The sequence below is a fragment of the Chelmon rostratus genome, chromosome 11, assembly GCF_017976325.1.
Source record: "Chelmon rostratus isolate fCheRos1 chromosome 11, fCheRos1.pri, whole genome shotgun sequence".
Classification (NCBI taxonomy): domain Eukaryota; kingdom Metazoa; phylum Chordata; class Actinopteri; order Chaetodontiformes; family Chaetodontidae; genus Chelmon; species Chelmon rostratus.
In genome coordinates, this window is record NC_055668.1 from 17,762,040 (window position 1) to 17,775,955 (window position 13,916).

At 43.8% G+C, this 13,916-nt stretch overlaps 1 protein-coding gene across 4 annotated transcripts in view; it reads left to right on the forward strand.

Moving 5' to 3' along the window:
- The window catches only part of LOC121613550 (ankyrin-3-like), a 128,072-nt gene that overhangs the window by 102,365 nt on the left and 11,791 nt on the right, over positions 1-13,916 (forward strand). For 3 of the 4 annotated variants that reach the window (XM_041946995.1, XM_041946997.1, XM_041946996.1), the window contains 6 exons: positions 106-334; positions 840-965; positions 1,296-1,418; positions 3,511-3,592; positions 13,081-13,155; positions 13,555-13,686. In XM_041946995.1, coding sequence (XP_041802929.1) covers positions 106-334; positions 840-965; positions 1,296-1,418; positions 3,511-3,592; positions 13,081-13,155; positions 13,555-13,686 — 767 coding nt within the window. Of the gene's footprint in view, positions 1-105; positions 335-839; positions 966-1,295; positions 1,419-1,956; positions 1,984-3,510; positions 3,593-13,080; positions 13,156-13,554; positions 13,687-13,916 lie in introns of all 4 variants that reach the window. The other variant, XM_041946998.1, reaches the window with a different exon arrangement.

Here is a 13,916-nt window from a genome sequence, read left to right on the forward strand (position 1 = left end):
GGCTGGTGTAAATCATCCTCATGTTAAGCAATTGTTTACCTGGCTGACTTCCGGACCCCCACCCCCCTCTGCCTTCTCCTCTTTCCTCTGATCTCCCTTCCTCAGGTTCTGGCTCGCAGACTGTCACCAGATTCCTGAGACGGTTAGTCTAGCGTCTCAGTTATACCGGGAGCTGATCTGCGTGCCGTACCTGGCCAAGTTTGTGGTGTTCGCCAAGATGAACGACGCCATTGAGGCTCGGCTGCGCTGCTTCTGCATGACGGACGACAAGGTGGACAAGACCCTCGAGCAGCAGGAGAACTTCGAGGAAGTGGCTCGGAGCAAAGATATTGAGGTGGGGTTGTATGTTCATGTGGACTTGCTGGCGCTGCAGTGCAATAAGTGGGCCTAAACCGCTAATTCCACCGGGCACGGCGGCGGGCATTCCACACGATGCTTGTTTTTGAGATGTGTTTCAGAAGTGTCCAATCCGCTCTGCCCTAGTCTATTTTTGATGGAAGCAGTGTCAAGCTGCGTAGATCAAATTGAACCTGGCAGGAAGTCAGACACAGGAACATCATAGAGGATCTAGTCGATTTTCAAAATAAAACATCCTGTGCTGACTCTCGATCAGCAAGAAACAATTAAAACAACAAGACAAATGAACAAGTCAACAACATTTGGTATCAAAAACGCTCCTTTTCTGAAATGCATCAGTGGGGTATGAAGCCATGCGGAGGACAGAACAAAACCACATCTCATAAATGCCCGGTGGAATCTCCATGTAATAAAATGAAAAATTAATAAATCCATTATATTTTATTTATGTTTTTGTATTTTTGGCCAATTGATTCCTGTAGGTTCTCGAGGGCAAGCCTATCCATGTAGACTGCTACGGCAACCTGTCCCCTCTCACCAAAAGTGGGCAGCAGTTGGTTTTTAACTTCTACTCCTTCAAAGAAAACAGACTTCCTTTCAACGTGAAGGTATAAAATGCATTCCTCCGATCACCCTCTCTTTCTGCTAGCATTTACCGTCTGTCTTATTCACTCTGGCCTCCTTTGCAAATGTGCTTTGCTGATTAAATTATGTCCGTAATGATCATCCTTTCCTCATTGACTGCTATTCATAGCAGTAGCTATTTTCTTTATTTCACAGCCCTTGAAAATACCACAGTGTTTTGCTGTAGAATCGAGTGAAAGAGAAGAAATTTCTACTAGAACAAGGAAGAAATGTTTTTTTCCCCCCCTCATTTTTCTTGAAATTCTTTGTTGTGGTCAACTGATGATGCAGCCTGCCTTCACTGTCTTTTGCAGATCAGAGATATGGGCCAGGAGCCATGTGGCCGCCTCTCCTTCCTGAGAGAGCCAAAATCCAGCAAAGGCCTTCCACAGACTGCCATATGCAATTTGAATATCACACTGCCATCCCACAAGAAGGTAGGATCGCCATATCTGAATAGGTCGTCCTTTTAGGCCACATCATATCATCCACATGTAAATGAAATTGAAATGCAGAACGTGTCCTGACAGCGAGAGGCCATTGACGTTCATTTGGTCCAGAAATGACTGCCTGCTGCTTGTGTCTTTTATTAGTGTTAAAGCCTGTGCCAGTCATAAGACCCCACAACGTACACATGCAGCCACACATGCACACCGTGCTTTGTTCTATTGCCTGGCTTAATGTGGGCACACACGAATTATGCAAAAAAAAAGAAAAAACCCAGACACTTGTCATTCGTTTGTTTGTTGTGGTGTTGATTGATCACAAGAAACTGAAATTATTTTGCTTTTGCTTTTCTTATGTTGCTGTTTATTTTGTATTAATCCCAAAGATAATTTCGGATGCCTTTTGTTGTTTTTGCTGCTCCATTTTCATCCCCTGAATTTTGTTTCCACCTCCCCGCTCACTATAACGTCCCTGCTCTCCATTGTGTCATCTTTCTCCTCTCCTGCAATGCATCTTGGAATACCACAGGATATGGAGTCTGATCCTGATGATGAGGTAAAACAGATTCTTCATCATCACATGGAACTGCTTCTTCTTTGTCGTGCTTTCTGTTGGCTTTACTGCAGACGCTGTAGTAAATATTTTGTCTCTGTACGGTACCTCGGTGTGAAAGATGCTTCTGACTGCACGTTCTCTTTAACACAGCTACGTCATTGCTGAAGTGACCCCTCGTAGTGCATGAGTGGAAATGGCGGTTGTTTTAATCAGCCAGGATTTATTTATCGTTGTCTTCATCTCAAATCCACTGGAGCCAATTGCTGTGCCACGCCTCGGCTTGTTTTTCATCTCTCTTCCTTTCCATACATGTTCCACAGGATATCACCATGTCTCCATCCTTACTATTAACTCATAGGAAATTTCATGCAGGACTCTGGTATCTTTTGTCAGCTAAAGATGAAACCCCAACTCTTATCATTTGTCTACTTAGTCATTGTCTTGTTGTATTTGGGGTTTCCCTTCTTCACCATTGTCCTTGGCTTGTGTTTAACAGAATATTAACTCTCTCAGCTGCATGCCAAAGCAAAGTTTAATCAAGGGGAGATGAGGCTGTTTCTGTGTTGGAGTATGTACATCATTTGTAGCGACCATGTGTGTTATGTTCCTTCTACATAAATATATCAACCCACTTGCCAGGCTGAATGTTGATATTGGACAATCCAGCACCCAGATTATGTTCACTGACAGTATTTTTGAACGTTCAGTGCCAACATAAAAAAAAGTATCCCAACAATAACTACACATTTCAACTACAGTAAGGCTACAGTATGTGGTTAAGCAAGCTACTTGGTGGTTGTGGTCATAGTTTCAAAAACCAACACTGATTGTCTGAGTGGGAACTTTGGTCACTGGCATGAAAGATAGACACACTAGACTCACATTCATGACGCCAACCTCCACTCCTTCACTTTCCACTGGGTTACATAAGGGGCACACTATTAACTATATTGGCACTGGATGTTGGCATATACTGTAAATCGTGTAAAAGAATTGTCCAGTATGAACATATTTCCTAGAGACTGGGCTGAATATGTCTCACTGTCCTAATATTAAAATTGACACAGTTACCACTATTAATGTAATTTTAAGGAAGCACCATGTTACCAGATTTGATGATAATCTGAGGAAGGCGTCTTCATGATAAGAGGACATTCACTTAAGATACCTTGCCTATCTGGACGTTGGATTTTGCCATTGCTTACCACTAACTGGAATTGGCCTTCAGACAGAACACATATTGTCTGTAGTTATTTCATTGCATTGACATGAGAGATGCAGTGAGTGAAGAGATGCAGGAGAACAGTCCATTACTCCCCAGAGTAGACACTACAGGACACCAGCTGTTCCTCACTGTGCCAGGACTAACAGCATGCACCGAGTTACTAAAAACAGGGCAGTATTCGTGCACTGCAATAAAGCTAACAAGTTAACATTATCATTTAGACCTAATTCTGATAGGTCAGAATAGCATTTCACAATACTTTTTATGTTAAAGCATCTTTTGTTCTTTTTTGTTTGTTTCAGACTGAAAAGCCAGAGCGACGTCATACCTTTGCCTCCTTAGCTTTGCGTAAGCGCTACAGCTATTTGACCGACCCAGCAGCGAGTGAGTTTGCCATTTTCACTTACATGAAATTTTTAATTGATTTCAGATATTTATGTGATTTCAATCAGCTTTAGTGTCTAAAGGTCCCTTGATACAGTGTACATATTTTTTATATACCCATAGGATAGAAAGAGATCTACCTGACAAAACATGTTCATCAATCATTTATTCTATTCACCTGACACGTACTCTTTGATCATCTGTCACTCATCAAACATTTGCATGGTTTACTGTGTGTTACGCTTTGCTTACCCACCCCATGTTGAAAAATAGTCTCCCTGTTTCAACTGTTAAGTCATTTTACTTTTGTGGAAACACTGGGATTCAATGTCTGTCTGTCCATTTATCATTTGAACAAAAAATGTTTTAATTCATGTTGAATAAAAATATTGTTTTGAATTGTTCTCATTCTTTTAGTGGCCATTTCACTCTTATTGGCTTTACGATTGTGTGCGGCTGTGTATATTAATGTGGAAACAGGTTGCACTTTACATTAACTTGATTTCGCCTTCAGTCAGACCATGTTAGAGCAAGTATTTTTCTACAATATTACATTTTTGCCATTTATAAAATATTGGCGTACATTTCCATGCAGCCATTTTATATTTTAGCACCAGATTTCAGACTGCACTTTGTGTAAAATCAGAATGCAGATGTTTTACAGACGCTGTGGTATTGTCTCTTTTGTTATTCCAATCTTGTCCATCTTTGAGTCTGAAAAAAAATATAGAGGACTTACTGGACAGGCCTGAATGGCTGATTTATTGTTGCTTTTTGTAAAGTGCAACCTCTATTTTCTTTTAAGTTATGAACAAACAAGTAAAGTGATATTTTTTATCAGTGATATGCACTTGTGGGGTCGTCTCTGGCATTGAAAATGAACCAAATGAAGGATAAACACGTCAATCAGACATGTACAGTAAAAGGCACTGTTGCAAGGAGGCAAATACTGTAGATTAAGCACATCAAAAGTCAATGGAATTGTATTTTTCTTTTTGGTTTCATGTCATTTTTCTGTCAACTCTACCATGTCAAGAGTTTTTGTTCCTATACATGCTCTATTCTTTATTGGGTGCATTTTGTCATTAGTCATGATTTTAGACCATCATTTGTCATATCATCCTGGGTTTTTGAACAAGGGCCTTTCTTACATTTCATGTGTAAAATTTGTCTTGCTCCTGTGAATTATGCTGTTTCTGACTGACTCAAATTTCTCTTTCTGGTTTTTATGTTTTATTTCAAATTATTTTCCGTTACATTTTGTTTACTTCCTTATTGCTTTTCGTTTAAATTATTGTTGAAGAAACAACTGATCGAAGCTCGTCGAGAACACAGCCTTCTAGCTACCCTCACAAACCTGTCTTTTCAACGAGATCTTATCAGGCGTGGTCGCCTGTTCCTGTCGCCGTCCCTGGCCAAGCCAAGTCTGGGTTTGGCTCCCTCTCCAGTTCGTCATCCAACACGCCCTCTGCCTCTCCATTAAAGTCTGTCTGGTCCATCAACTCTGCCTCCCCTATCAAGACCAACATCCCTGGATCACCTGCCTCTTCTGTTAAGTCAGTTAGTGACATGGCCTCTCCCATAAGATCTTACAGAACCATCTCCTCTCCTATAAAAACTGTAGTTCAGCAAGCCCAGTACCCAGTCCAGGTCACCCCCAGTCCCCTGGCCTCACCAGGTAAAAGTGCCCCAGATTCTATATCTATGAAAGGACTGGCAGCATTGTCTGCTAGGACTTCTCCTGTAACTGCCTCTGGAGGAGGAAGCCCTCTTCTTGAGAGAACATCCATAGGCTTGACACCACCAACCTCTCCTAAATCTTCTCTGAGTATGTTCGGTTCACCTCTGCCATACAAGACCGTAATGGCGGGCTCGAGTGGCACGGCAAATTCCTCCTCACCTATAAAAACAGTCCCTGGTCTCTCGTCTGTGCGTTCGTTTGCCGCAGATGCTATCGGCCCTGCAAGAAACCTGTTCTCCTCTCTTTCATCACCACTTAAATCTAACACCTCTCCAAGTGCTGCAGCACTGATCAATGGCACTGTGTCACCGACGCAGTACCGCTCTTCATCCCCTACATCTCTTCTCACAAGCAGTCTGCAAGAGAGAATACAAGCAACCACCAATGCTGCAACTACAAGTGTCAATGCAGCTTTTGATGAGGTTGAAAAAACATTAAATTCTTGTTCTGCAGGCTATGGCACATTGAAGTCATTGTCCTCTTCTGCATCCTCCTCATATCAGTCCATTAGATCATCAGCTTCTAATTCCCTTTACGCCTCTCTAAGATCCCCTCCCAGCGCCACCACCGCTGTAACATCGAGCACAATGACTGTTCCAGTGTACTCTGTTATTAATGTGCTGCCAGAGCCCCAGTTTAAAAAGTTACCTGAGGTGTCCAAGTCAGCTGCTGCGCTTCTGTCCCCGCGGAAGACTGTGCACCCTGAGGTGAATGTTCAGTTGCAGTCTTCCTTTGCCAGAACTCTTTCCCCTATCAAAGCCCCTCTTTTCTCTGCTGGCCTGAAATCAAACACCACATCACCAATGTCATCCAGCCAAGAGATTCTGAAGGATGTGGCTGAAATGAAAGAGGACTTGATACGTATGTCAGCCATTTTACAGACAGACCCAAATTCCACAGCCAATAAAGGATTTCAGTCTGATTCTCCCAAAGAGGCTAAGATAGAGGATGAGGAGCCATATAGGATTGTGGAGAAAGTAAAACAAGATTTGGTAAAAGTGAGTGAAATCCTTACTAAAGATGCTGTGAAGGATGGTAGAGTTTCCCTCCCAAGGGGTTCTTTGGATGACATACACTTCTCAAAAGTACAAGTTGAACAGCCACCAAGCAATTGGAGTTATCCACCAAGATATGAGACTGTGGTTCCTCAAGCCAAATCAAAAACAATACCAGATAGAGATTTCAATCTCTCCAAAGTCGTTGACTACCTGGTCAATGATGTTGGTAGCAGCTCTTTCTCCAAAATGCATGACACAAAGCATAAACCAGATGAGGGCAAAAGAGAAGGAGAGGGCAAGGAGAAGCAGAAACGTGTCCTGAAACCCACCATAGCAGTTCAGGAGCATAAACTCAAAATGCCTCCAACAAACATGCGCTCTTCAGCTTCAGACAAAGAGATCAGTAAAGTAGCTGATGCACTTTTTGGAGCAGACACTGTGCTGAAATCCCCTGATGATATCTCACATGAACAGGATAAAAGCCCCCTCTCAGACAGTGGCTTTGAGACAAGGAGTGAAAGGACACCCTCTGCCCCTCAGAGTGCAGAAGGCATGGGCCCCAAGGCCCTTTTTCAGGATATCCCTGTTCCCCCAGTGATCACTGAGACTAGGACTGAGGTTGTCCATGTCATCAGGAGCTATGAGCCCCCAGAGGACAACAAACAACCTGCAATGGAGGATGTACATCCTGTCAGATATACTGATTCAGATGCTAAAGGACCTCTGAATCAAGCTACATTAATTCCAGAACAGAATAAAAGCTATTCAATGAAAGTCAGCCCTGATGACGATCCGATGGGAAAAGGGATGAGGGTTAAGGAGGAGACTCACATCACTACCACCACCAGGATGGTTTACCACAAGCCGCATGGCAAAGAGGCAGCATCGGAGAGATGTGAGGAAACTATGTCTGTGCATGACATAATGAAGGCTTTTCAGTCAGGCAAAGACCCCTCTAGAGAGCTGGTTGGACTGTTTGAACACAAGCCTGGCAATGAGGAATCATCACAAAGAGTCCTTGAGGACATCAATTCCAAACCTAAGGTTGAAAGAATAATTGAGGTTCACATTGAAAAAGGCAATAAAACAGAACCAACAGAGGTCATCATCAGAGAGACGAAAAACCACGGAGAGAAGGAAATGTATTACTACCCAGGGAGTAGATTGGAAGAAGAGGAGCCTGAGGAATCACTTCCAGTGTACCTTGACTCACCCAGAGTAAACACACCCATGTCACAAGAGGAAGACAGTCGTCCTAGTTCAGCCCAGCTCATGGCAGACGACTCTTACAAAACACTAAAGCTGCTTAGTCAGCAATCTGTAGAGTACAACGAGGATGAATCATCAGAGCTTAGGGGAGAGTCTTATAATTTTGCAGAGAAAATGCTACTCTCTGAGAAATTTGACCAGTCTCATTCAGACACAGAGGAATATCTGAGAGATAGGTCTCGCTTCCACTCACCAGACAGAAGCAGTCACAGTGAGGGTAGATCAGTCGGGCCAAGGACAGAGTATGTCTTTAGGTCGTCAAGAAATGTGTTTGACAAATCTGGAAGAATGGCCAATGTTGATGATAACTTTGACAAGCTGACACTTTTGCAGTATTCTTCTGAGCCTGGTAGTCCAAAGCAGTCTGTTTGGATGCGTGTGTCAGATGACACACAGAATAAGGACAGAGAACAGCTTATGTATGAGGACAGAGTGGACAGGACTGTAAAGGAGGCAGAGGAAAAACTCAGTGAGGTATCCCAATTCTTTCGTGATAAAACAGAACAGCTCAACGATGAGCTCTCATCTCCAGAGAAGAAATCTCGTAGACCAGACTTCAGAGAATCACGGTCAGGGCCGAGTTCTACACACAGCAGTCCAGAGAGGTCAGCTTATAGAAATGGGGGTAGTGGGGAAGAGTGGAGCAGAGAAAGGCTCCGAGACAGGTTCAGCTCCAGTGACAGGAAATGTGCCAGCTTACCCAGCAGCCCAGAGAGGAGAGTATTGCTGCAGTACAGTGATTTAGACAGAAGAAAACAAGGAGATAGTAAATCACAGGGAAGCACAGGTGAAAGCCCTAAATCTTTTCAAATGTCCTCTTCCAAAGTAACTGCAGCAAGGTTAAAGTTTGAGCAAGAGGCTCAAAGGCAAGATAGGAGTCCTCAGGGTGGCCAAAATTCCAATCCTCCTATTAGGAAACTCCAGGAAAGTAGGCTACCAGTGTATCAGGTGTTTGCTGGTTCAAACATTCCAAAAACACCAGATAGTCCAGGAAACCAGAGGAGATGTCTTGATAGCGAATCAAGCAACTTCTCAACCAAGCATGAGACCAGTGGAAAAGACCAGGAAGAGAAAAAGTCATTCAAAACATGGGAGAGCCAAGACTATGGCAACTACAAGCCCCAATCTCCCAAACTATCTCATTCTTTAATCCATGATTCTATGAAAGATGGCAATAATAGTGATTCCCAAAGACAAGAAACCACCAAGAAAATAATCTACACAGAATTTGTTGTCAGAGAAAGTCCAAATAGCAATGATAGTCTAAAAAAAAACTCGGAATCACAAATTCCTGTAAGAAAGCCATCTAATTTCCCAGAAAATCACAAATCCACCACTTTAAAATTAGATGCCTCTGTTGAACCATATGAGAGGGCAGGGTCTCATATACCTACATTAGCTAGAAATCGGTTACACAGCAGCTCTGAATCAAACAAGTCTACTCATGGATCATCAGTAGGAAAATCCACAGACTCATCAGACAGTAGCCAGTCAAATGTAGTGTGTAACGGAGTTGATTTTGACCAAGTAGAGTATTTGGATCAAGTAACTCCTGTGGTTGTCACAGAGGGTTTCAAAGATATTAAACCCTTACCTGTGTATGTTAGCATCCAAGTAGGAAAGCAGTATGAGAAAGAAACAGCCTCAGGACAGCTGGGAACATACAAAAAGATAGTAAGCCATGAGAGTAGGACAGTGCATGAGACTAGGGGTGCATTTTACAGTGTCAAACAAAAGCAGTCTCCATCTCCTCAAGGAAGTCCAGAAGATGACACTCTAGAACAAGTGACTTTCATGGACAGCTCTGGGAAAAGTCCTGTTACCCCTGAGACGCCCAGCTCAGAGGAAGTGAGTCTGACCTCAAGAACACCAGACTCTGTGATAGGCTTCATGCCTGGCATGCCAAGCCCTATCCCAGAGGAGTCTGAGGAGGAAGAAGGGAAGACCTTCATCTACAAGGAGCCCTCGAAGGAAAAACCTAAGCCAGCTTCCACAGAGAATTACAGTAAAAAACGGGATGGAGAAAGACAGAAGCCAAAGGAGAAAAGACTGGCCTATATAGAGTTTCCACCTCCTCCTCCTTTAGAAACAGAGCAGTCGGACCCTGAGAAAAGGGGGTCATGTGCTTCTTCTGAGGCAGAGACAGAGATGATGGAGGTGAACCTCCAAGAGGAGCATGATAGGCACCTCTTAGCCGAGCCAATCATCAGGGTCCAACCCCCATCCCCTATTCCCCCTGGAGCTGATAATAGCGACTCTAGTGATGATGAGTCTGTCTTCCATCCCATCCCTGTCAAGAAGTACACCTTCAAAATGAAAGAGGAGGGAGAGAAACACACAAAACAAAAAAAACCTGAGAAAAACGGAAATAAGGAGTCTGGGATAAATGGTGTCGTAAAGGGGGAGGATGCTGACTTTGACCAAAATGGCAATGACCAGTCAATCACGGACTGCTCTATAGCAACCACAGCTGAATTCTCCCATGACACAGATGCAACTGAGATAGACTCTTTAGACGGGTATGACCTTCAGGATGAGGATGACGGACTGAGTGAGGACCCCAAGACATCTAGTCTGTCCAATGATGGTAAAACAACCGACCGCTCATTTAGTCAGACGAAGCTGGAAGTGATAGAGGAAGAGAAATGTGAGGAAGGGGGGGATAATGGAAAAACTAAAACCAGCACATCTTCAGTGAAAAGCAGTGGAGATGAAAAAGATTATACTCTCGAAGGAAGACATCCAGATAGGCAGGGCTTTGCAGACAACTACTTCGGCTACCAACTTGAAGAAGAGCTGAATTCAACCTTCAAAACTGTTGCCACCAAAGGCCTGGACTTTGACCCTTGGTCCACCAAAGGGGGTGATAATGATGGAGTTTTTGAGTCCAAAACAAAAGAGGAGGACCCCAAGCCCTTTGGTTTATCGGTGGAGGACAAATCACAAGCTACAACACCTGACACAACCCCTGCACGAACACCGACTGATGAGAGCACACCGACTAGTGAGCCTAACCCCTTCCCTTTCCACGAAGGGAAGATGTTTGAGATGACCCGCAGTGGTGCTATTGACATGAGCAAGCGGGACTTTGTTGAAGAGAGGCTTCAGTTTTTCCAGATTGGTGAGCATTCCTCTGACCCTAAAACAGGGGAAAAGGGGAGAGGGGGCAAGATCCTGGGGGTAATTTCCTCCCAGTCAAAAACAGGGGAGAGGGCCACAGTAGATGGGATGGTGAAGGTTATAGATACTACCACAGACAGCAGCACTACACCAACAACACCAGCAGCAACAACAGCAAAATGCAGCCCTGCACAGCCTGGCAGTGACACTGGCTATACTGGTACTGATGCCCCCACCTGTGAAGCCATAGCTGAGACCGCCTCCTCATGCACAATCACAGCATCTAAGGTTGACCCCAAATTACGCACTCCTATTAAGATGGGCATAGCTGCCTCTATAACTGTGAAAAAAGACTCAGGGGATCTCACTGAATGTAAAGCTGAGATGTCAGAGGGTCAGATGGTGCCTGAATACATCAGTCTCGAGGGTCAGTGTACAGATAGCCAGTCTAGTAGACACACTGAGCCCAAGTTAGAGAGAAGAGATTACCCTTCTGAAAACTGCAACAACAACAATAACCTCGAGTCCTCCAGCGTTCAGGCCAACTACATTCAGTGTGGTAGTGTGGTGTTTAATTTGCAGTCCTCCTCTGAACCCACTCTTCAGAAAGCTAGCAGGATAGAAACACTGTGCTGTAGGGATTTAGAAGAGAAAGTAGAAGTACACAACAGCAATCAAGAGCAGGAGCCGAAAAATGAAACAGTTAAAGAAAGTGAAGTGAAGCAGCCCAAGTCAAGGCTCCCAGTGAAAGCATCAGGGTGGTCATTTCACACGCAGGGAACAGCCATAGGCAAACAGAAGCCCAAACAAGCAGTGACGGTCGAGGTCAGGAAAAGAGGAGAGCCAGCCATAGCCAAAGTAGAGCCCAGGTCTAGAATACCAATCAAGGGTGTTAAAAAGAGCAGTGCTGCTGCCACAACTAGCTCACTTGTTTCAGTTCGGGCTACCTCACAGCCAACAAGGGCATCGGACACAGACAGGGCAGTCGTACAGTTGCCCGCAAGGCTACCACTGAAGGACAGGCATCAGGTCAGCAGTGTCACAGTTGAGGGAGCATGTAGACAGGACAGACCGGAGAACCCTAGTGAGGTTTGTAAGCGCACCATCGAATACTTTAAAGGCATTAGCGGGGAGACGCTAAAGTTGGTGGACCGCCTGTCAGACGAGGAGAAAAAGACGCAGACAGAGCAGTCGGAGGAAGACAGCACCTCCCGGAGCACCTCTCTGTCGGACGCCTCCCAGCCTTCCCAGCCCTCCCGCTCATCCAGGTCTGGTAGAGGTTCGAGGGCTGAGGCCGGGGCCGCGTCCGTAAGGGCAAAGGTGGCGACGACGGACAGGGCCTCCGGCAGTGAGAGAAGCAGGAGGAGTAGGCGGACTGGTGGGAAGGAGGGCAGTCAGGGACTCACAGGGTCTCGAACGCCTCCCATCGCGGAGATCAAGCCTAGTTTGTAAAACTTTCACACTATGTTTAAAATACATCTATATATTTATATACTTCACTTTTAGTTGCATGACATCGTTGTGATCGTTTAATGGATTGACTGGAATGCCTGTGGCGTGTTTACATATTCTCTTCAGAACAGTAGCTGTCATTTAAATTTCTTTTTTTGTCATTGATGTACTGTGTACTGTATTGTCCTTGTTGCAAGATTCTCTTTCCTCTGTTCCCCTCTTTCAACCCTTTTTAACCTCTGTATAGTAGAGTGAGCATGCCAGTAGTAGTGACTGGTCCACTGGCACAACCAGTCCCTTTTTTGACAACTCCCTGGTCTGTCTGTCTGTCTGTCTGTCTGTCTGTCTGTGCGGGGTGGCTACCAAGCTATTGTAGTTTGTTCTTAGAGAATTTTTCGTGCTATAAATTGTCATTTAAATTAACTAGTGTTGGCAAAGAACACACAAAAGCGTCTACGCATGTTGACATTTTAGATTCTAACACAGACCTTTCCACCCTAGATTTGTAGAACAATGAGTCTGTTGTTGAGAGTCATGTTATGCTTTGTTTTGTGTGGTTCTCATGACAGTTACTGCCTGCCTAGAGGATACATACCACAAACAGTCACAGAGCACCACTTACTCTATGAACATATTTAAGTTGCCCATAATGTCTCTAATGTGAAATATCCTTTTCTTGCCATCCTGGGGAAATAATTGAACATATGATACAGCTATATTGAAGCTATATTACAGTTACCAACGTAATGGTAATATTTTTAACACTACCTTAATTAATGTCATTAATTCTGCTGAATAAGTGGCCAGAAAAGGAAAATTATATACATGTTCATTTTTTTGTAACATTAGTGTATTGGGGCAGGAGAATCTGAAGGTTATTGATGAGTCATTGTCCTCTATCTTCCCAGGTCCCCAAAGTCCTTGTGAGCGAACGGATTTGCGCATGGCTATCGTTGCAGATCACCTGGGACTCAGCTGGACAGGTGAGAAGTATTCTTTGTTGCTCCTTTTCTCTCTCTCAGTCCCTGTCTCCCTAACTGTCTCTGTTTAGCCTTATCCATCTGAAACCCTGTTATTTACTGCCATCTTCAGGCTAACAGAATAACCTACAAAGAATCTATGCTGTTGTAATGTAGCCCTGAAAAAAAGGAGGAACAATCATTTGCTAAGGGCAAAAAAGACGTAAATGTAGTGATGAGACAACTGGAGGTTTAAGCTGTTTTATCACAGGATTTGAATCCTATTAAAATACAAATATATGTATTGTATATTTCCCTCTGCAATCTGTGTGTTTGCACTGTGACTAATGTTGCAGACACTTAAAGACTGTTCATTAAAGTTAGAATATTTTTGTCTAAGTTGCTGTCTGTGTCCCATCACAGAGTTGGCTCGGGAGATGAACTTCACAGTGGATGAGATCAACCACATCAGACTAGAGAATCCAAACTCTCTGACAGCACAGAGCTTCATGCTACTTAAGAAATGGGTCAGTCGGGAAGGGAAAAACGCCACAAGTAAGACTATATTTATGACTGAAAATCTTACTTTTTGGTCTCCATTTCTCCTCCCTTTGTATCTCTTTTTTCCTCTTTCCTACTCATTTCAGTCTTTCTGCTCTTGATTAATGATGCAATGTGTAAGACATGGCTGAATCTTAGTTTGAAACATCGATACAGTCGACTAATAGTGACATCATCAACAGAATGTTAAGAAGTAACAATTCTGACATTATGTATTGTGTTGC